Source organism: Saccoglossus kowalevskii, chromosome 11 (genome assembly GCF_978046115.1).
Source record: "Saccoglossus kowalevskii chromosome 11, keSacKowa6.1, whole genome shotgun sequence".
NCBI lineage: Eukaryota > Metazoa > Hemichordata > Enteropneusta > Harrimaniidae > Saccoglossus > Saccoglossus kowalevskii.
In genome coordinates this window covers 12174683-12199625 of record NC_140651.1, presented here as the reverse complement: position 1 = coordinate 12199625, position 24943 = coordinate 12174683, and the positions used below count along the sequence as shown (strand labels likewise).

Sequence of the window (24943 nt, the reverse complement as noted above, 5' to 3'; positions counted from 1 at the left end):
TTTTATTTAGTGATAAAATTATAGTGAGCTGTAGAATGATACATAATCCTTCACAGTGCTGAAATGCTCATATATGGGCATGGGGTGTCAAAAAATGTGACAGTAACAAGGGAGGTTACTCTGTGATTATATAAACAGAATGCACACATTTGCATAATTAATTGAAGAAGATGGTATAGATGTTATCAATAGAAAATAAAAAACTTTGGAATACCTCTACTTTCATCCAAAATGATAATAATAAATAATGAATCAACAGTTATGAATTGATAAATTACTGAGAATTGTTTTTATGGAAATTGATGTAATCTACATTTCAGCTCATTGAATAATCTGTATCTGTACTATACCTAAGTTACTGTCACGCATGAGGGAAAAACATGTGCACAAATTGTACACAATTTCTATATATTCAACTTGGGGAATATAATGCCCTGAGAGCAATATATTAAGGTGAATATATATGGTTATACTGCCCTGAGAGCAATATATTAGGGTGATACATCAGGTTATACTGCCCCGAGAGCAATATATTAAGGTGATATATCAGGTTATACTGCCCTGAGAGCAATATATTAGGGTGATATATCAAGTTATACTGCCCTGAGAGCAATATATTAGGGTGATATATCAGGTTATACTGCCCTGAATGCAATATATGAGGGTGATATATCAGGTTATACTGCCCTGAGAGCAATATATTAGGGTGATATATCAGGTTATACTGCCCTGAGAGCAATATATTAGGGTGATATATATGGTTATAATGCCCTGCTGCGTAATACATTAGAGATATAATATACTGCCCTAGAAAGTAATATACTCAATATATTCTGATATTGGACAATATTGTGAAGCAGACACAGACAAATTTACTTCTCAGGTAGATCTCTGAAATATTGAATTTTAATTGTCAAGCAACAGTCGTTGTAACAAGTTATAAATTGATTGACAGACACAGTGCAATATTGAGGCAGGAAGAGCCCATGATCACAACCCTTGATTACAAATGTTGCCACTCTTAAGTGACCACCCCTAGCATTCCCAATTTTTTGGAAGGAACCAGAGAATCAACATATACAAGAGATTATTTTATTGTAAAAATAGGGGTGGTTTAGTCGTGATTATCTTGCGAATTGACGTTTTCCTTTTGGTTTGTTATCAACATGTCGGTAAATCTTGCTTTTAAAGGCAGCTTTCCTATTGTGAATAGCAGCGCCTGGTGGGGGCGCTCCTCTCCTTGACTTCTGCACCTTTTTACTAGCATGTATGCCTGAAATTAGGAATTAAGGAAATTAATAAATTATGTTCCAAGACCTACAGCAGACAAAATATGACAGACTTGGATAAACTCCAGAAAGAGAGATAATAATAAAATCAGTCTGTTGTTAAAATGTATATTGTCAAATTATATATTTTCTGAAAGCTTGGATGTGCGAGAAAATAAATTGAACTATTTTCACTGCTTGCTTTAATTGATTATGTGATGGAGAATTTTGTCACCGAGGTTTGACAAAAGTTTCTTTTAATATGTCTGTTTGAATCATCTCTATTTGTGACCGACTGACAACATTGTTCAAAAGTAGTTTCATTTTTCTATAACTTTTCTGAATTTAGTTATTAAAAGAAATAATTCTTTGAAGCTCATTTTGTTTCAGCTCATAGTTTCAGAAAGATCTTGGTTGATTTATTTTGTAATTGACAACCAGTACACACCAGGAACCAAAGTAATCATGTGATCTCTAAACATTAAAACTGTGAGATAAAGAAATAATCTTTGATCCTATATAACATGTTATCCTCAGATAATTTTAATCAGTTCAGTTCATTTCAAAGCCATTGAATTAAAACTATTAATCCGAGTGTGGATTAGATGTAATGTATGTTTCCAGTTATAGTCACAAATTTGAAGAAAATCAGATAACCAGTTCTCTAGATCAATTCATTTATAAATCATATTTCAGGTATAGAATAATTTGCATATATATATATATATATATATATATATATATATATATATATATATATATATATATATATATATATATATATATATATATATATGTATGTAGAAGAGTATGGAAGAAATCAATATACACTAAGAGTTTGAAAACGGTGCACTTCAGGTCAAAGGGCAGCACCTTTTTGTTGATGTTTCACAAATTATGCAAAGCAAAACAGCTCAATCATGACAAAACATTATCAGAATAATGTTCAGTGATAAGGCATTCGTTTTCTGGCAATGAACTGAAAATAGTTAAACTTTGAATAGTGTTTCGAGTCATTTTTATCAACGTCGGCACACGAATCATGTCTGGACTCATCTTGAATCCTGCTCAACTTGCATGTGAACTAATAACACAAATTCCGCAGTTCACATGCTTCATTCTTTTATGGTTACGAAGTTTCTATTTGTAGTAAACTGATAAACTAATCAGCTGTGCTCCCTCGCCAGGCATTGACCATTACATATTATTTTGATGGCATATCTACCATCACACATTGGCTGGTAAATGAAAAAAAATGCACGTAAACAAATCTGAAAAGGATACTGAAATCAACACTTGGCGGTACTTTAAATCCAAATGACTGGGCGGCTTTCTGTAAATCCAGGGTATTTACATCAAATATATGTTTCAGACTGTGTGAATCGTAAGCACGGACATACGACTTATAGGCTTCCTGTGACGACTTGTGAAGGAAATAGTTCTTCTCAATCAATCTCTCAAGCTGCCATAAAAATATAGAAGATGTTAATTATAGACTTGCAATATGCAAATGTAGTCTGTAGTCGATATTGGGACAATACTAACTATCAGAATGTCATTGTGAAAATTTATAACAATCATACGTAATATATTTAAATCAAATATTTTCACTCCATATAAAGTGTATAATTTAATTTCACTTGCAACTTATTTTCGCTGAAGAAATTATTCAGTTAAAATAAAATCCAGCGAATATACCTTTTTTCCTATATTTTACATTCAACTCGTCAAAAGTCAGTGAAAATAAATCCCATACAAAACACTCAAAAAGTTTTTTCAGTGAAAATTAATTCCAGCTAAAATAAAATATTTTACAGTAAGTGTTTCTATGGAGAGATGTTGTGAATGCATATTTCAATAGAAGGTGTTTTGTATAGAATATATATTAACTGATTTTTGGCGAGTTGAATGTAAAATATAGGAAAAAGGGTATATTCGCTGGATTTTATTTTCACTGAATCATTCCTTCAGCGAAAATAAAGTATTTTACAGTATTTAAACAATTTGAATTAAATGCAATTTACAGTCATGAACACAATAGGACTTTACTGAATGATGTCTGAAAAGTCCCTAAAGATTTTGGACGACTGTTGTGTTCTTAGGGCTGGTCAGTAAATCAAGGCAGCTTTTGTCATGAATACAAGTTTTTGTTTACAATCTTGTACTAGTAGGTCTAATAATCAATTTGTTTCCAAATACAGAAACTTGAGTGCTGAATCTTTTTACGGATGACATTTTCAGTTCAACTGCAGTATTACATTATTTTACATTGAAATTAATTTTCGCTATTTTCGCTGAAGGAATGATTCAGTGAAAATAAAATCCGACGAATATTTTTCCCTATATATTTTAAATTGAACTTTTCAAAAATCAGTGAAAATAAATTCCAAACAAATCACCCAATAAGTTTTTTCAGCGAAAAATTTATTCCAGCTAAAATAAAGTATTTTACAGTATGGGGTTTTATAATTATCAATACTACTCAGATACAATACAAAGTGATGAAATGAAATGAAAGTCAGAAACACCGACCTTCATACTTACCTGTGACTGTATATTAGCAATTTTGTTCCATGAAAATTCAAATTCACTGAGTGGAACCTTCGCATTTTTAAGATACCTCAAGAAACCAAGCTCTTCAGGACGTAATATGAGTAAAGCGTGTCCCCTCCCATCGATACCTCTAGCTGTGCGGCCAACCCTGTGAATGTATTCCTGTAAACAAAAAAATAAAAAGTTATAATTCCACAAAAATAATACTTGTGCCTGAACTATCCAATCAGAACAAGTAACACAAACTAGCTTTGGGTCATCCGGAGGATCATACTGTACTATCCAATCAGAACACACACCTACATTTGAACCTTCCAGTGGGTTTTACTATTCTATCCAATCAGAACACACAACACAAACCTACCTTCGGGTCATCTGGAGGATCATACTGTACTATCCAATCAGAACACACAATACAACCCTACATTCAAATCATCAAGTGGGCATACTATTCTATCCAATCAGAACACACAATACAAACCTACATTTGAATCATCCAGTGGATTATACTATTCTATCCAATCAGAACACACAATACAAACCTACCTTTCGGGCCATCCAGAGAATCATACTGTACTATCCAATCAGAACACACACCTACATTTGAATCCTCCAGTGGGTTATACTGTACTATCCAATCAGAACACACAATACAAACTTACCTTTCGGGCCATCCAGAGAATCATACTGTACTATCCAATCAAAAAAACACCTACATTTGAATCCTCCAGTGGGTTTTACTATTCTATCCAATCAGAACACACAAAACAAACCTGCCTTTGGGTCATCCAGAAGATCCTACTGTACTATCCAATCAGAACACACAATACAACCCTACATTCAAATCATCAAGTGGGTTATACTGTACTATCCAATCAGAACACACACCTACGTTTGAATCATCCAGTGGGTTATATTGTACTATCCAATCAAAACACACAACACAAACCTACCTTTGGGTCATCCGGAGGATCATACTGTACTATCCAATCAGAACACACAATACAACCCTACATTCAAATCATCAAGTGGGTTATATTGTACTATCCAATCAGAACACACACCTACATTTGAATCATCCAGTGGGTTATATTGTACTATCCAATCAGAACACACACCTACGTTTGAATCATCCAGTAGGTTATATTGTACTATCCAATAAAACACACAACACAAACCTACCTTTGGGTCATCCGGAGGATCATACTGTACTATCCAATCAACTGCTGGTATATCTAAACCTCTAGCAGCAACATCAGTACACAGCAGAATTCCTTCTGATGCATTACAAAACTGGAAAAACGTCTGCGTTCTCTTGGTTTGTTTTTGTCGACCCTAGGTACAAGAAAATGTAATTATCAGTTTTAAATACTAAACAATGGTAAAAGCAACATTTTACAGAAAAAATGGAGTTTGCATTATGGTACATAAGGTTATTTGATAGTTTTTTCCCATACAAGTACCCGGTAGTAGTGAAATAATGAAAAACCCTTAATATGCAAATTATCTAATTACTATGCACATATTTATAAATGCATGTTAAAATATGTCTGAAATGATATAACTACAAAATAGTTGATATGCAAGATATCTAATTACTTTACACAAATTTATACATGAATATTAAAATATGTCTAATGATATAAGCAGTACGGTACTAGTACCAGTCTGATGAAATATAATAAATATGCAAAATATCTAATTAGTATGCACATATTTATAGATTCATGTTTAAATATACCCTTAGTGATAGTTTTCATCATTAACACATCATGGTGAATTTAATAATTCATTTTTCATGCACCATGAAACACATTCTATCATTTAAGGTGGAAGCCTAGTCATAATTTTTGACAAAATTGGTCATAAATCGCATGACAATGTTCATTATTTTATTATGTACAATCATGAAGCTAATGTCTCATGGTACAATGAAATAGCGTTGTTTTGTGTGTTACAGTTGTGCTTTTTGAGAAATGTGTCCTATTATTTCTTGAATTCCATAGAACACAATGTTAAAGAAAAATTGCATTTTTGACACTTTTTAAAACCCCGATTTTTTAAATAATTCAGAACAAAAAGTACCCCATCATTAACAATATATGATTTTTTCAGCCTATGTCACCAGGCTAGATTTTGAGATATTGCATAATATCTCTGCCATAGGAACCTGTGGTAAAGCATTAAAATAGTGTCAAAATGGCGACTTTCCACTAAAATACAACCATTAATTTCTCCAAAATAAGGCTGGTGACCCCCAACTTTTTTTAGGTCAATATTCTTATATTGCCGTGGAGTACAATTTATTGCAAAATGAATAATTCTGAGTTTTTTAATTTATGAGTAGGCTTCTACCTTAAACACCTTTTGAAGTTGGAATAATGAAAATGTTAATAAATAAATCATGATACATTGAATGGCACAGAGATTTGCCAACACAGACGGCAATCAAATCCATAGATTACAGACATGCCTCAGTTGAGAATGACATTTGATGTCATTTTTTCTTTCACTACCATCCCTGTATGAATATGATTGGTCCCGAATGAATCTGAGCATTTGTTACAAAGTAACTTTGAATACTTTCTATGACTTGCTGTAAGAATACCACCACAAACTCTGCTACAAAAAGAATCTGTACTTACATGGATGGACATGACCGGCAGGTCAATATAGTTGAGAAGTTCACAGTGATACTTCACAGACATACACGAGGAAAAAAACACCATCACTTTCTTTCGACGGTTCTTCTTCAAAAATGTGAAAAGCAGAAGAAATCGTTTTTCTGACGTACACACCACATAGCCCTGTCAGCAAAGAGATAATAATAGATAAGTAGATGCAATGGTGGTTTCTTTGAAACTGATTTGTATTCCTATTCAATTTCCTCTTTTAGAATGACATCTTCAATTTTCTAATTTTGATGAATATTTTTGTAATTTTTGATAAAAAGTGATATTTTCGACTTCTTGTTGAAAACCACAAGTCCGATTGCTTTGAATCAATAGATATAGGTGCCTCAGGTAGACTTCTCTCAGATTTGTTCATATCATGATGATATCTTCAATTCACTAATTTTGATGAATATTTTTGTCTTTTTTGGTAAAAAGTGATATTTTCAACTTCTTGTTTAAAACTGCAAGTCCGATTGCTTTGATACTATACATATAGGTACCCCAGGTAGGCCTCTCTCAGATTTCTTCATTTCATGATGATATCTTTAATTCTTTAATTGAAATGTACATTGCTAACAGCGGAGTTATCTCAGCCAAGAGGCTACTTGTTAAATAAATAAGTTGAAGTGAAAAACAATTAAAGCAATAAAATGGTGGCCAATCTTCTTACTTGTTCTAATCCTTCCACTGTGGCTTTTTCTTTAGTATCATCCACACCAACATACACAGGCTGTGTTTTTAGCGAAAGTCTCGCCAAATTTTCTATTTTTTTTGTCTGGGTCGCTGAAAACAGCATTGTCTGCCGTCTTTCTGGAAATAAGATAAAAAAAAGAACTGTTTAATTATAATAATAAACAAGTCATTGTCAATGACACGTCCCCGTTCCGTTCATATTTGAGTGACATATACAGGGTTCTCCCCAGAAAAAATGCATAGCACCGGGGCTAATTTGCATAATAATTTGCATATCATTTACATATCTTTCCTTCATTGATTAACAGAACTTATTTACAATTATGAATATTAGTGAGCTCAGTCACAGGGCAAATATTTTTTTTAATGGAATCAACACATTATGTTTCACAATTTAGAAGAGTTTGAAACATTCTCGAAATACAAATGCTGCAGACTAAAAACAAACACAAATACATTATTGTTGCAATTTAATTGTTTTGTAAAACGTTGAAGGAAACGCATTCAAAACGTTAAGCCAGATTTATGTTCACGAATCTCTTAATTTTATTCACTCCAAAAACATTCTCCTTCAAAAAATCGATCACGTAATTAATTGACGTATTGTTGTAATTTATTATTCGTACCATCAACTTCTAAAACGTTTACAATTACAGTAATGAGCGAACAAATAAAGCTTCAAAACGATCATCAAAGTTACGACGTGACATAACTTACTTGGCCATGTTATACACCAGTTATAGCAATAATTCCTCAACAAATTTTACTTCTTTTTTTTTTGATATGAAATGTAAGTAAAATCCGACTTATTTTTATCGGGAGCGATTATTTTTGATCACTTGATCGCTTCGGTAAAAAAAAAACAGACCCGCCATGATGTTTGTGAAACATTAGCATGTGTCCTTTGACCCGATGGGTCAAAAATTCCATTAACCAATCAAAATGACGCATGGTAATGCCGGTAGAACCCGAAGTTTTCCGAATGGTAGTGATCATAAAAATTACATTGCGGAAGTAAAGCGATGTCGTAGCACGATGTGTTGGCATCGATTTCAATTGAAAACTGCATGACAGCTTTCGAAAGAGGTGATTTGCAATTTTTAAAAGGTAAATTAGGTCTTGAAAGAAGAGTTTTTACATGATTCGCAATGATAACAGTTCAAATGTATTTTACCAAATCACGCAATAAACACGTTGTTTTTTTCTTGAGTAGCGTGAACTGATCGTGAACTCCGATTTGACCATGTTATATCGAGGTGGAATTGATTTTGAAATAATTTTAGCTTTAAATCTAAAGACTGCGTTATCGCAGAAAGTATTTACTTACAAAGAAAGAGGTGCTAATTCCACAAATTTGACTAGCCGCTACGTATCGTGCGACTAGGTCTATTGTTTATAAATTATAATCCACGACTGGCAGGATGCGTGTCGGTCGGTACGTAATTAATAGTCCTCGTCGGAAGCATTTCCGTGGTGGTCACTAATTTTGAGTGACGGTCGGGGCCGACCGGCGTGGCGAACAAAGCTTTTTCACATCTGATATTGGCATGTCAAATATGAAATCAAGCGCCGAGGTGGGAACACATAGCGCCGAGGTCCCAAGTGAAGCGCCGAGATTCACAGGTATAGCGCCGCGGACCTCGGCGCTAAAAAGCCCTGGGGAGAACCCTGATATACATTCAAAGCAGATCATGACCGAAATGCACCTGCATATGTACAACACATTGTGCTAAATCTGAACAAAATCCATCCATGCATGACTGAGATCCAGTTCTGGAATTGTGAAAATATGTGATTTTGATGCATTTTCGGCCTTAAAATGGCCATCATTCCGCTATTGTTAAGCAGATCATGAAACAAATGCACATATCTATTTGTGACATGATGTACCATGTGTGTGTGAAGTTTGAACTTGATCAATCCAGACATGTCTTGGATACGGATCCAGAACTGAATTCTTTAACAAAATGGCCGCCAGTCGGCCATTTCGAACTTGATCCGAAAAAAAAAAGACGTGCATCAAGGTCCTATTATGTTTAATGTATGTACCAAATTTGAACAAAATCCATCCATGCATAACTGAGATACGGGTCCGGAATGGTGAAAATGTGCGATTTCAATGCATTTTCGGCCTTAAAGCGGCCCCCATTTGGCTATCGTTAATGAGATCATGAAACAAATGCACATACATATTTGTGACATGATGTACCTTGTGTGTGTGAAGTTTGAACTTGATCAATCCAGACATGTCTCGGATACGGATCCAGAACTGAATTCTTTAAAACAAAATGGCCGCCAGTCGGCTATTTCGAACTTGATCCGAAAAAAAAAATGACGTGCATCAAGGTCCTATTATGTTTAATGTATGTACCAAATTTGAATGAAATCCGTCCATGCATAACTGAGATCCGGGTCCGGAATGGTGAAAATGTGCGATTTCAATGCATTTTCGGCCTTAAAGCGGCCGCCATTTGGCTATCGTTAATGAGATCATGAAACAAATGCACATACATATTTGTGACATGATGTACCTTGTGTGTGTGAAGTTTGAACTCGATCAATCCAAGCATGTCTCAGATACGGATCCAGAACTGAATTCTTTAAAACAAAATGGCCGCCAGTCGGCCATTTCGAACTTGATCCAAAAAAAAAAATGACGTGCATCAAGGTCCTATTATGTTTAATGTATGTACCAAATTTGAACAAAATCCGTCCATGCATAACTGAGATCCGGGTCCGGAATGGTGAAAATGTGCGATTTTGATGCATTTTCGGCCTTAAAATGGCCGCTATTCGGCTATCGTTAATGAGATCATGAAACAAATGCACATACATATTTGTGACATGATGTACCTTGTGTGTGTGAAGTTTGAACTTGATCAATCCAGACATGTCTCGGATACGGATCCAGAACTGAATTCTTTAAAACAAAATGGCCACCAGTCGGCTATTTCGAACTTGATCCGAAAAAAAAAATGACGTGCATCAAGGTCCTATTATGTTTAATGTATGTACCAAATTTGAATGAAATCCGTCCATGCATAACTGAGATCCGGGTCCGGAATGGTGAAAATGTGCGATTTCAATGCATTTTCGGCCTTAAAGCGGCCGCCATTTGGCTATCGTTAATGAGATCATGAAACAAATGCACATACATATTTGTGACATGATGTACCTTGTGTGTGTGAAGTTTGAACTCGATCAATCCAAGCATGTCTCAGATACGGATCCAGAACTGAATTCTTTAAAACAAAATGGCCGCCAGTCGGCCATTTCGAACCCGATCCAAAAAAAAAAATGACGTGCATCAAGGTCCTATTATGTTTAATGTATGTACCAAATTTGAACAAAATCCGTCCATGCATAACTGAGATCCGGGTCCGGAATGGTGAAAATGTGCGATTTTGATGCATTTTCGGCCTTAAAATGGCCGCTATTCGGCTATCGTTAATCGGATCATGAAAAAAATGCATGTGCATATGTCCCATATAAGGTGTGATGTATGAGTGAAGTTTGAACTTAATCGGTCCATGCATGTTTGAGATACAGGTGATCACGGACGCACGGACGCACGGACGCACACAGGGCAAAACATAAGTCCCCGTTTTCGGACTGCGTCCGAACGGGGACTAAAAATTTCCAAGCACAGTATGATTCAGAATATTTTAAGATGATGGTATTCAAATGCGTAATATGTGATGTAGATTGTAGATTGTAGAAGTCGCGCAAATTTCACAACGATCACAAAACACAAAACAAACCCAAATTTCAAAAAATGTTTATGCATATTAGCCAGTCTGTGAACGAAATGATTAGTGTTCGTCTCAGTTTTTTGGTAGTGATACAAAAAAAGTGTGTTTTATGTGAGTTTTACGTTTTTGAAGCTGATGTAATTTTTTACTCCACCATCAAGGAAATACTGACATGGATTATTACGTGTTGTTCAAAAAAATGTGGAATAAGGGTAAACATCTACTTACTTGGTAATAATTTCATAATCTGTTTCATTTCCTCTTCAAAACCCACTTCCAATATCCTATCAGCTTCGTCTATCACCAAACATTGTAGATTTTTGTACATAAATTGAGGTGAATTCTGAAAGAAGGAAAAATCAAATTAATATTTTATAGTTTCATAATAAATATTTGTTTGTTTCACCATCATTCTTCTTTGTAACATGAAGAGTACTAGGACAAATTTTGAAAGTTTTGTGAGTTTTGAAAATTGTCAAATTTTGTAGCAGTGAAAATATTTCTAAGATCATACAACGCAACTTTTGAGTAAATTTGTCTTCATGAGTGGCATAAAATCAAATCAAAAAAATTTCTATCAACGAAAATTAAGCTGTTTACATTATTGTTATGTAAACAAAATTTCTTAGAACAAGTTCAGTACAAGTAGTCAAATTTAAACTAAAATCTACAGTAATTTTAGTACTATTTAGCCATGGAGATTTACTGAGTGCAATTAACATCTCAAATGATCAAAACCATGTGTTTTGCATTTTGGCTTCAATTCGTTTAAAATCAATAAACAGAAATACAGTTTCATCTAAGGATCTTCATAATACTTTTTACAACAATATCGTCGCTATCCTTGGTAAAACTATTTTAGTACATTGGCTAGTACTGTAATATACTTTATTGTATCTGGAATTAATTTTCGCTGAAGAAAATTTTCGGGTGTTTTGTATGGAATTTAGTAATTTCACTGATTTTTGATAAGTTGAAATGTAAAATATAGGGAAAAAGGTATATTTGCTGGATTTTATTTTCACTGAATCATTCTTTCAGCAAAAATAGCAAAAATTAATTAGAAGCGAAATTTTTTTAAAATATTTGTTAGTAGTTGACACGAAATGAAACGGACAATAGAAGAGAATGCTGGATGGCGTTTCATTACGACTTCAATTCTTGTATTAATTTACCTGTAAATGATCCAATAATCGTCCCGGTGTTGCTACAACAATATTAACACCTTTGCCTAATTTCTTTGACTCTTCAGCTCGGTTCGCTCCTCCCATAATCAAACCAAATGTATGGTAATGGTATTTTAACACTTCTCTCAGCACGCCGTACGTCTGCATAGACAATTCCCTTGTCGGCGATATGATTATTACGCCAGTACCGTTCCGCGGCATAAATTTCAATTTGTGTAAGAGTTCAATACAGGGGATTAGAAATGCTAACGTTTTGCCACTACCTGTTTGGGCCGCTGCCAGAAGATCCCTACGATGACAAAATGAAAAGAAGCAGGAAAGACGTAAAAAAAATAAACAAAGTTCATAGTATTAATAATTACACAGGTTCTAGTAGAACCAGTTATTAATATAACTTTGGTATTAGTAACATAGTGAAAAATGATTTTATAACTTTTGTGACATTGAAATAATTCAATAAGGAATTTGATCAATAAATATCATTCAGTTTCTCAACAAATCAATGAAAAACAATGTTATCATCTGCGTACTTGTACATATCCACATACCGTATTTGTCTTCAATTAGGCGCCACTTTGTTACACTTTCATGTCATGGTGGCGCTTATTTGTGGTTAAATTTGAGCAACTTTGTTTCAAATGGCGCTTATTTCAAGCACTTCAAGTTCTAGTACCGGTAACTGTGTTACAAGCCATTGTTTTTGCTCCATTCTGGTGATAGATTATTGACAATATTTTACATTACAGTCTGACGCTTAGTCACTGTAGCCTTTATTTTAAATACTGAGTAAATGACCCATTTTCAGAAGTGTTTAGAAAGTTATACAAAAATTATCATTCTTTAGAAAACATTCACAGTTTGCCGTACAATCAACAGAAAAATAAAACAAACACAAATTCAACGCTTAGTAGTCAATGATCACGGTAGAAAATTCCGGTCATGCTGCATTCCACGGTTACGATTATTACTCAGTAGTAGTTATAATAACGTACAAAAAATAAAATGCAAGTAAAATTCAACTTAATTTCATCGTAAGTGAATGATTCTGGTCGCATGTAAACGCTCGGCGCGATTCGATGTCTGCCATGCTTCCTGTCTAGGACTTGACCTGGAACGCGTTTTTTGACCTGATAGGTCAAGTCGTTAATTAACCAATCAAAATGCTGGATGATGCCAACGTGATCAAATTACCATAGCTCATTTAAATAATGTATGAACGCAATGCGGAAGTGATTTGCCGATGTTTGCGATATTTTGGCTTTGATTTTGGTGGGAAAAACGGCATGATTTTTTTTTCAAATCAAGAAATTAGTTATTTTTGGAAAGTAAACTGAGCATTTAAAGAATAATTTAACACTGTTTACTGTGACAACAGCGCATTTGAAACAGAACATTTTCGTATTGTTTTAATTTCGTTTTTATGGACTTACTGCGAAATTAAAAACCACGCTGATATTTTCTACAGTAGACTAAAAAGACATGTTTCAAGAGATTATAGACCGATTTCTTAAAAATTGTTAGAAACAAAACCAATTTTTTTTACATAAAAGCCATTCGTACAGTAACAGCGAGGGACTTCCGCGATCGCGTCCATCGCTACGAACCGGTAACCGGTAGTCGATCCGCCGGCGCCCAATTCACGATCATTACGTGCCAAAATTTCAACTTTGTCTGGCGCTTAATTGAGGTGTAAAATACAAAGTTTTTGTGGCACTGGCGCCTAATTGAAGGTGGCGCTTAACTGAAGACAAATACGGTATATGCACTACTTTTAAGCAAATCAACACAATTGTGGGGAGGCCTACTCCATATCGACAATGCTTACAAGAAACTCTACCTGCCAAGGGTGAAGACTTGACCTTTGACACACTACTTACCTTCCTTCCAATAAATGTGGTATACTTTTCGACTGAATCTCTGTCATGTGAGTAAATCCCATATCGACAATACCTTTCAGTGTTAACTCGGAAACACGGTCTGCCAACGATGAAAACTTACTGTCTGTCAAGATATTCGTTAACCCTGTAATGAAATTTAAAACCAAATCAAATTTTGTTTCATTTTACAAGACTAGAAATAAAGCAAATTAATTAATTAATTCATGATTATTATTAAGGGACAAAAACTATAATTTGATAACTTTTTTCATGTTTTTCAATCTGTGTACAACTAGGTAAATATAATTTTTTGGCACCAACTTTCAAATGTAGTAAACGTCAGGCAATATGTCCTGTCACATGACGTATAATTGGTATTATGAATGAAAAAGTCACACATCCCGAGATTTTCCCCCCCAAATCCAAGTTGCCACTGAAGTTCAAAATCAGTCAAAAATGACAGTACCCTTAGAGGTCATGCAAAGTACCAGGATGTGTGACATTCAAGGGTCATGCAAAGTACCAGGATGTGTGACATTCAAGGGTCATGCAAAGTACCAGGATGTGTGAACTTTAGCAGTCATGCAAAACATTTCATTTCATGTATATTCATTTGGTACGATACAGGTCAGTTAATCTCAGTGATCCATCATCTATCAGACAATTTGAAAATGTTTAGAAAAATGCATTATCCAGTTAAATAAAACACTGTGATCATCGAATGTTTCTTTAATTGTGCATAGTTGATGAGATGAAGAAACTCACACTCTTGGACTTTGGGACCATCACTGTCTCCAAGTTTACTACTTCCATCACCCTTTGAGAATTCTCTTTTTTTCTCCTTTGAGTCATCTTCCCCACCATTTTTTTCTTGCTCATCGTTGTCATCATCATCATCTCCATCATTGGAGGATTCTCCATCAGCAGGTTCTCTCTCCTCTTGCAACAAGTCACTCTGACCCACATCTTGCTCTTCCTCATCACTGTCGTTGAGTGTAGAATCCACAGCTTCAGAACTGTGTACATTATCGTCTTTAGACAGCTTTTGTACTTTAATTGAGACTGTGTGAGAGAGTTCATGAAGTACATATATGTCAAGTACAGAAATGCCTCAAACAAAAGTCAAATATGTACTATTGTGTTAAATTAGAGAAACTAAGTTTGGTCTAACACGGCTTTGAGCTTGACTATTTTCAAACAAACAAGAATTGAAATTAAAAACAACTCAATGTTAAGTATAAATGCAATAATATTTTTCATTAAAGTGCTGCTGCAACATTTTCCAAATAGTAATGTATTTTTATATAATTTCTTTGTTAATTGTTGACCAAATGAACACATCTTCTCATTTGGTACAGGTCTTGTGAAAAACATGGACAAAAATTTGAAGCATTACTTTGTGATAGATGACAATAGACCATTTTCTGTCACTGCGAGATCTCGTGCTATGCGTGAAATCAGACTTAAAACAGGACAAACAAAGGTCATAGAGTCATAGTGACGACAAACATCAAAGTAATGGTATTCAAACGTAATATTCCCCTGTCAAAGATCGGCCTTTCGATGTGAGCTATGAAATAAAGGAATTCATGTTCAAAATCTAATCGTTTGATTTTTGCGGCAGGCATTTGTCGCTCATCTTTCATACAACTCGTGAGATCTCGCAGTTGAATGGAAAAACAGCTATTGTTATTAAAATTTATTCATTAATCACCTTCATTCTCTTCATCATCATCTTTTTTTCTTCTTTTTTCCTTTTTTCTCAACATCTTTTGTTTTTGTTTGAGCAACTGCAGCTGCATCAGTTTCTTTCTCTTTCTCAGTTTCTTCAATCTGGCCAACTTTTCAGGGTCACTACGTTCCAGTGTAGATGCTGTGAGGGATTGAAACAAAATGTTGATATAATCAGAACAATTCCTCTTGCCTAAATTGTGGTGCAACAATTTGCAATTTTTCAATAATTTATTGGAACATTTAGGACCAAACAGACATAATTTCTCAATGGCTATGGGTTGTGATCAAATGTTAAAAAAAGTATGGAAAAAAATTATTCAGGTTCAATTATTAATGAAAGCTGAAAAGATTTGACTGCAGCATTCAAAGAGTTAACACATCATCTAGTCATGGCATTTTGCCCCATTCATATTGGCTATACGTGGAGGCTTCCAACAGGCAATGTTAATTACCTACAACCATAACTAGGTACATTGTATAGTGATGTAAATACTTGTCACAAATGGCTATTTTTGTCCCAATCTTTTGAAGGAAAGTGCAGACTATAAACAGGATTATTTTGTGAATTTGTGATGAAAAGAGGAAACTGGTGGTGAAACGGTTAAACCTCCTAACCAATCTGGATCCACACAAAACATCTATTTTGAGCACCATTAAAGTGAAGTAAATGAGTTGTAATAACATTTGCTATGGTTTGATTGGTTTACAATACTTGTTCTATTAGAAGAGAAAAAAGTTATGTTAAAGTTAGCATTTTTCTCTCACTATGGACATTACAATATTGTGCAAACCAATGTTATTGAAAGTGTCAGGTCAGAAAAAATAGGTTGCAAGAGCAGAGACATCATAGGAAGACTGGTGATGTTTATATAGGTGTTAGTGCCCATGCTCGGCTAAACGCCCATCCCCCACTTTTGGGAAATTTCTATTTTTGGGTTCACGTTCGGGTTAGCGCCCACCCCTGATTTGACTGTATAATTATAAATCTTGATCTTTGATCATTGTTTAATTTTTCAAAATTGTCACATGGTGAACTAAAATTGACATTTGCTTGGGTAAGCGCACATCCCTAAAAAATCATGTTTTTCTGAGTTGAGGACACTTGGAGCTAACGTAGACTAGTATGGTAATTTATGCTTATTTTTAAGTTCTCACTGGTGATGTGCCTAACACTTTTTTTACACTTCCCTATGCCTGCTCATTTCATTTGTATGTATTTGACCAATTCCAGTAAGTCTCAATACTCTGGGGGAAATCTATAAATCATTGTTTCCATGGAAACAACTTCAGGTTCCTCCCTTTTTTATTTACTTACTCTTTGTCTTTTATTTTATGAAACCTTTATTACATTCAAAATGAAATGATTGAGAAAATGAAGTCAAGACATCAACTTTTAATATATGATTTCTTTCCCTTGCTGAAACAGCATCATTATTATACTTTTTATTTTGTTCTAGAAGTAATGTTTCACATATTTGCAAAGTGGGAATACAACCTTAACACTTATATGTAAATAGAGTATCGCAGTTGTGATCAAAATTTGATAGGTACAAAAACAACTCTTGATCAATTAACTAAGACTATAAGTAACAGTATTAACACATCAACTGACGAAAGTCCCCACAAATGGACATGAATTACTGATATCTAGACTATTGTATAAAAAAATCTGCAGCATGAGATGTGTTAATGGAAAGAGACTCCCAGTTAGGTACCTGATGTGTTTGTTGATAGTTCCCTCCTCTTAATATTTTTCTTCATTTCACGTGATAAACTCCCGTTTAAACTCCTGGAGTCTGTCAATGAGAAAAATATTAAAGTCTGTGAAAATTTATGTCCACTATGCATTTACTGGTTCATTCTGTCGAGGTTATATTTAAGCACTTGCAGAACTGGAACATAACCCTGAGCGCGGAACGAGAAATGTCTCATAAAAAAAAGACAGGATACTGAAGGAAAAGAATTCTGAATTTGAGTACTTAATAAAAGTAGAGAAACAGTGTCTGAATTCTGAATATCGATCGTAAGAGCAATGTTCGCAGAAACAACTTGTACATGAAAAGATCAAAATTGGGAGAAGAACGGTAGAGATCGACATAAAGTAACCTTTAAAAACACAAATAAGCATGTACCGGTATTGCAAATGTTGGTTGAGTATTGGGAAGCAGATGATATCTGACATTTTACTCAAGTCACGGTGTCCAAAACTGAGGGGTTGTCACCTGCTCATGAATGGGGATGGTGTCCTGATTGACAATTACGACACACAGTAAAAACACAAAGGCTCATGGGTAGATGTGTATTTCTAAATAATGACTCGCTATGATCGTCGCTGTATCGTGCTAGGAGTACCCGAGATGAAATTTTCACTGCTACAACTGTTTCCTTGATTTGCAAAAATTTAACTCTGACAAAATAAAAATGGGTTACAGCAGTTACCTTTTGTGGAGGCAGAAACCAGAGGATGTAGAGAGAGCATTAAAACGTTAAGGACAAATCAAATAACACAGGATCTATCCACAATTAGATACAGCAACACTTTATGCGATGTAATTAACAATACTGTATTTGTTCTAGTAATAGCACACATGCTCAAACGTAAATGACAAATGTTCAAATTAAGCCGTACTGCAATGGTCAACAAAAGTTTACTGCCGAGTTTTCTTTTTGGACACGATTTTCCCTGATTTATGTAATTGGCAAATATTTTCTCTAGCCAATTTCAAGCTGATTATAATACACCTGAAGCTCGATTAAAATGTCTCAGGATTTAGCAATTTAAAATCTGAGGGTGGAACTGGAGAAACTTTTCAGCTATTTTTGTTTACACATACATGTACCAGACAACATTTTTTTTTCACATTTTACCCAGTTATCTTGCAAATTTATTATCTTTTTTTCGTCCTGTATGACACACTTTAATATTTTATAATTACTACTACAGTCCACCTTTGGGATTTTAAATTGTGATCGAATCAACAGTGGTGTAGCTTCTCTGCTGGAAAAATCAGATCACGCAGAATGTACTTGACTACAACAATCAAGACAAAAGTCACTTTAATGAGTAGTAACAACGTGACGTTGATATTCACCTTTTACTATGACAACCAATTAGTGTGATCACTTGTCTGAGACTGACTCTAATTTTTATACTGTTTGTCAGTTGTTGTTTGTTTGTTTTTTTTTTTGGGGGGGGGGTGATCATTGGAAACTCGGGGGTGCAAACTGTGCAAAACATTTTCCAGCATTTTTGAGCATAATTCTTACAAACAAATGTGAGTTTTACTCTGTACATAATTTGATTCCAAAATATACAAGTTTTTAATGTCCTGTTTTACAATGTACAGTCTGTGTACACTGCATCAAGGCTAAACAGAATCCCATTTACATGTAGACTACCATGTCGCCAAAACACATACCCGTAAAGTGATTACTGTGTGTGATCTAACTACTCAAGTGTCGTAGCTCAATCACAAACTTGCGACGGGTAAGAATTACCAACAAGTACCGGAAGAAAAGTCAGCCGGACAACTCTCAGCTGAGCTAGCACATGGCCAAACAACACGTCACGTGGAGATTTTAGTCGAAATCCGACGCGGCTTTAAGACTGAATGCCATCGATTTGGACTGAATATAGACCTACACAAAAGTCGTGTATACTAACCGTTATTAGTTTTGACTTTCTTCTCCTTCCGTACTCGCTTCTCTTCCGAGGACTTCGTCATATCGACAGTATCGATCACTTGCACAATGTTAGCCGCCATCTTGAAATTAAACGCAGTATTCCACTTTTCGTCGTTGCTGGCGCCATTAATAAAATCGTCATTTCACGACTTCCGCCTCGTGGTAGAGCCTGCGAATACATTTATGCCCTCATTATTGTCCACAATATAAATGTTGGTCGATATTGCTGTTTTTATCTTCTGGTTAAAATCTGATTTATTGTATGGCATCTTTCTATTTCACATATTTTATTTACTTTTTAATACATTTTTGTATTAATGTTTTGTTTCTATTGCTGTGTGAGCTCTCGCGATGACCAAAAAATAATAAATAAATAACTTATACATTAAAATAAAATTTATGAATAATTCATAATTAAACACATATTAAAAAAAAGATTTTATTATAATAGGATTGTTTTAAAACACTGTTTATATGCTAGTGTTAGAGAGAGTAAAGGTATTGTGTTATTCCTGATATAAAAAATGTCGGCAAACTTGGTTTCAATGATAAAACGAAAAAATAAATAAAATAAAAAAATATTATGATAACGACAGTGCACAATGTAGAGCCATGGTAGAGCTAAATAATAAAAGGATGTGCATGATACGTGATTAGGGCTGCAAGATCAAACTAGCAATCCCTCGTTGAGGGCGCTGCCACCTTAAAAACAAGAGCAATCATAATGAGTGAGTGGTATGAATGCCAGGTCATATCAGGTATTCCTCAAAAGAGTGTGATCAATGCCCGGGGGAGGGGGTTTACTTCATATCAGACCTGGTACCCATGCTGAAGTATAGCTTTTCAAAAAAGCCTCTAAACACGTACTTATTTTTGTGAATTATACCCTTTTTCAAGTGCAGAAATTAAAAACTGTTTCCAAGTTGAGGTAACATGAATTCATGAGATTCTCTTTTTCACGTTTTATTTATATATTTTAAAATATTCAACCCTAAACACGGTACACGCGTATACGCGTCAAATAACTAAATATCACCCCTTTTACGCGATTTTTTACTTCAGCTTGCGTATCATATTTTCGGGATCAAGTAATAACAGTTATTTCCGTCCACATCACCCAAACCATCTACATAACAATGCTGATACCCATGTTGCGTTGTTTATTTTTTTTCCAAACCCTCCCACTCCTCAGAATGGTGTACTCTTTATTGAGCATTCTTCTGTAGAGGCATTTCCGGTGGCCGAGGAAAAGATGCGTCATGAGGCTAATCACACAGGTAGTACATGTTTACTTTGACATATTATTTACGGTGATGTGTATTAGGTTTTATTTACTTATTTTATTACGTAATATGATAATACTGTACAATACTTTATATTAGCTGGAATTAATTTTCACTGAAACAACATTTTGGCCGTTTGATAATACATTTATTTTCACTGAATTTTAATCAGTTTAATGTAGAACATAGGAAAAAAGTATTTTCGCAGGATTTTATTTTCACTGATTCATTCTTTCAGCGAAAATAGCGAAAATAAATTCCAAGTGAAAATAAAGTGCTATATAGTTTGCACATCGAACTATGTGTTTACAAACATTTCATAGACTTGAAGGATGTTTAGCATTTTGTTACAAATATGACATGACACACAAATCAAAGAGAATCGTGATTTTATGGAACTTCGCTTACGAATCATATGCTAATTAGACGTAACGTTCGTGCACGTCAGTGGAAGTTAATTTGCAGTCAGAGACGCCAAAGGTTTTCGAAAACGGCATTTATTTTACCCTTCTTACTACAATGTGAGTAAGTGTCGTTACCCAGTCAGAAATTATCATATCGCAGAGATAAGATTTCGCACGATTTGTTTTTCTCCGAGTACTGTTCTGAAGGACATACCATTGGAACAGCTTTGAATTGTTTCTGGAAGTAACATCATCAATATATCTGTGAAATTCAGCTTCATGATTTTTCTTTCTGGCGATTAACTTTTTTAAAAACATTTCTTGTGATCATACGAATTTAAAAATAAATCAGCTTGTAATTGTTTTATGAAGCAGTTTTAATTGCTGTAATGGTTTGTATATACTAGCATTACATTGTTACGGTTAATAATTTGCACCATTGGAATACTAAAGATTTGTTTGAACACATGTCCTTCAAACTTCACAAATATGTTGTCAAGAAATGCGAGCATATTGACAATATCATTCTCACTATATCATACCTTATTAGAATTCGTTACCTCCTCGACGAATTAAGTTTTAATGTAACCATCTTGCGAAAAAAGATTTGATGAATAACATTTCTCAACTAAAATTTCAGTTTTTTCTTGTGGAATTGTGATGTACAATGGCGACACATTAAATGTTTCAATTGATGCAATGTTCGAAAGTGATCTGCACTTTAAATTATTCGAAAATTCTTTGAAATTATCTACCTCTAATTAATATAATGTATTGAAAAACAAACGGTAGCATAATGTTATGCCAGCCTGTCCTTTACACCAGATAGGGTGTACTCAATTCAGGAGTGTTCGTGTGGTGGTATATTCTTTCAAAAATGTGAACACGCATGGATATAATGAAGTAATCTGCATAATTGAATATTGGGCACCGAAGTTTTAGCCGAGTGCTTAAAGTGCCAGGATACCCTTGCCCCCTCCCACATACACGTTGCATACGTGCTTTCTTGTGGCGCGGAAGTCAGTATTTGTTTCATCTTAGGGATATCACTCATTGTAGGCGTCATTGTGATGATAACATAATCATCCCGAGCAAGCAAGCATCGATCAAAATAGCTGAATTATACTCCAAGTGAAAAAATAACATTGTTGTATAGCTGTCATCGAAGCCAACGATCTCGTCCTGCGCTATAAAAGGCCGGACTTTCAGATTGTCGAAAAACGTGATTTGTCCTTAATGGCTTTAGTAAAAGATGAATAAAGATAATAATAAGTGGTGCAAACATATGGTTGATATGACATGGTATAATCTGCCTACATGGTTTGGCCATAAAAACCACCCCGTACACCGTCATCCCTTTTAACTATCCGATAGATGATGAGTCTGATACCGTTAGGTGTTGGTCGTTATAAACTCAGGGAAAAAGATCGAAACGGTAGCAAAAAATCATGTATTATTTGTTATATATTTTTTTTATTTGTTTATTCATTTCGCTGTTCTATCAAATATGTGCTTGTGTGTTTTATAAATATTTTTTATTCTGTAATTTTCCTTTGGATATTTTTTTAGTTTTTTAAAAATGTTCTCTGCTCACAATACTATCATTAGTTTATTAGTTTTGACGATAGAATACAATGTATTTTTTTTAAAAAAGTCTGCATACCTGCTACATAGCGAATGAGTTGGGGGAAATTTCTACCAAACAGCTAAAAGAAAGTGGAACATTGCTGTAAATGTTTCATGCCTCGTGACATATTGCTTGGTAGAAAGCTAACCCTTATCAAAATTCAGGGCACATATCTAAGTATGAAGAAAAAAAACATATTCTGTAGTCTCCTCAATCTAATTGGATACGATTCTACTTAAATTTGTTAGGAACAAAACTGAATATAATAATCGAAATATAACCCGTGAATTTAGTATTGTTGATGTGAAAGTACGTCATCAATATATGTGAAAGATTTAGCCACATTGTGCCTTTTGTTATAACTAATATCTGCAGAAATTCAGCTTCATGCGAGTAAAGGAATAAATCTACCAAGCAGGGGAGCACAAATTGAATGCCGAAACAAACTCGGACAAATATGTTAATAATTCAAGCATACTGACAATATTACTTGCAGTGTAGACAAGTTTTGCATCAGACTTGTTCCTAACAAAGTAATTAGAATCGTATATATATTTGTAGTGAATAGATAAAAATGTTTGATTGATAATGTTTTAAATCTTTTCACCACAAGACTTTCTCTCCCAAAATTTTTCTGCACTTTTTTCTTGTACTCTTCAATATTTCTGTAAATGAACCCTAATTTTGGAGCCAACAGACAAAATTTGATTCAATTTTCAGTTTTTACACAAACAATGTGGCTATTTTTGTCTCAATCTTCTGAATGAGAGTGCAGACTATAAACAGGAGGGAACTCGTAGTAAAACTATTAATGCATAATTTGCCATGTGGCATAGTAGTATATAAGGTAGACTGCGGGGAATTCGGATGAAGAATTAGAAGGCACTCGACGATCAAAACGAAGGTGGACATTGGTAGTCTTTGAATCAAATTGATAGCCCCAATTGTTCAAATTAACCATGTTATATATTAGCATCACATCTGATCATCAGATCATCAGTTTAGTTTTGGCTTTGTTGGTTAGTTCTACTATTATTAGACTTACCTTTATTGTGTCTATGATTTAAGACATACTGTAGGCCTAATCCTGAGACTGTAACAGCGATAAAATACCAGGCCGAAATCCCAGGATGATATTCACTTTTTAAGCCCGTTATGGACCATGACGTATGGAGCAATTCCGTCATGAAGGGTGACATTTTGATCCTGCACCCAATCTTTATCTTCGTTGTAATTAAGTAACCCCCACAAATAACAAAGAATAACATGATAGTCTCACCTTTCTGTGCCTCAAAAGTGGATATTTGGGTATTTCAAACCCTTTCTGAGTTCGGATGGCAGTATGTTTTTAGTGTAAATGAATATCTTTTTTAACTTAATTGTGTCGTCAATAAGGGCCAGGGTTATAAATGTAATGGCCTTCCCACATTTGAGGGGATAATTTGAAATCTTGGTACGAGCATAGGTACCCCAAAAGTTCCTGAGTGAGGGAGCCGAGTCTTTCAGCTCATGCTTTCTAAAGTTTAGTTTTGTGGGTTTTCTGGAATAAGAATCCTGCGAAAGTTGTGTGCATTTTGTATTATACTATCAAATACATAATCATATTCACAATCATGTCAATATTTCTCATCTTTCTTCATCAAACAACGAATGACACCAACAGGAGTTGCATACACAGCAACCATAAGTAGCTTGTTTGAGTTGATCACACTCCACTTGAGTGCAAAAACGGCAGAGATTGCTCGCAATAGGGGTTAGGGTGCCGGTGTAGGATGTTCTCAATATATGTCTGCAATGTTTTTTTTTTCTTCAATATGTCTGCTCTAGGGGGTACTGAATTTACATCATGTCCGCTTTAGGGGGTATGGTTTGCCAATGTGCTGCCAGCCCCAGGGGCCTATTATTTTTTTAAGCAAGAATGCACATGGTGTAAGGTTTTAATATAGAGTGATCCCCGGGGTACATTTTATGATACACGTATCGGATAACAGTAACACACAGCCCCAACCTCTATTCTACTATTTTCATATCATTCATTTACTCACGTGAAGTATCCTACATCAAAGTTGTTTCCACGCACTTTACTTGACCAGTAGAATGACCGACACGTACAGTGCGTCGTCGAATGAACACAGCCAACCAATATGACCTATTTTCTGCGAAGGCAAGGTTGCCTGAGAATACCCGGTAGAACCCCAATTGAGAT

General features: G+C 34.7%; 1 protein-coding gene across 1 annotated transcript; it reads right to left on the bottom strand.

Annotated features, from left to right (window-relative positions):
• Positions 1-871: 871 nt before the first annotated feature.
• Positions 872-24943, bottom strand: LOC100374033 (uncharacterized). Its single transcript, XM_006821104.3, has 14 exons — positions 24783-24943; positions 19404-19592; positions 17455-17535; positions 15720-15878; positions 14771-15067; positions 14006-14150; positions 12117-12417; positions 11170-11284; positions 7167-7306; positions 6467-6628; positions 5004-5156; positions 3813-3983; positions 2553-2730; positions 872-1273 (listed from the first exon to the last, which is right to left on the bottom strand). Exons 2-14 carry the CDS (start codon positions 19501-19503, stop codon positions 1125-1127), a joined length of 2151 nt encoding a protein of 716 aa, XP_006821167.1. The 5' UTR covers positions 19504-19592; positions 24783-24943; the 3' UTR covers positions 872-1124.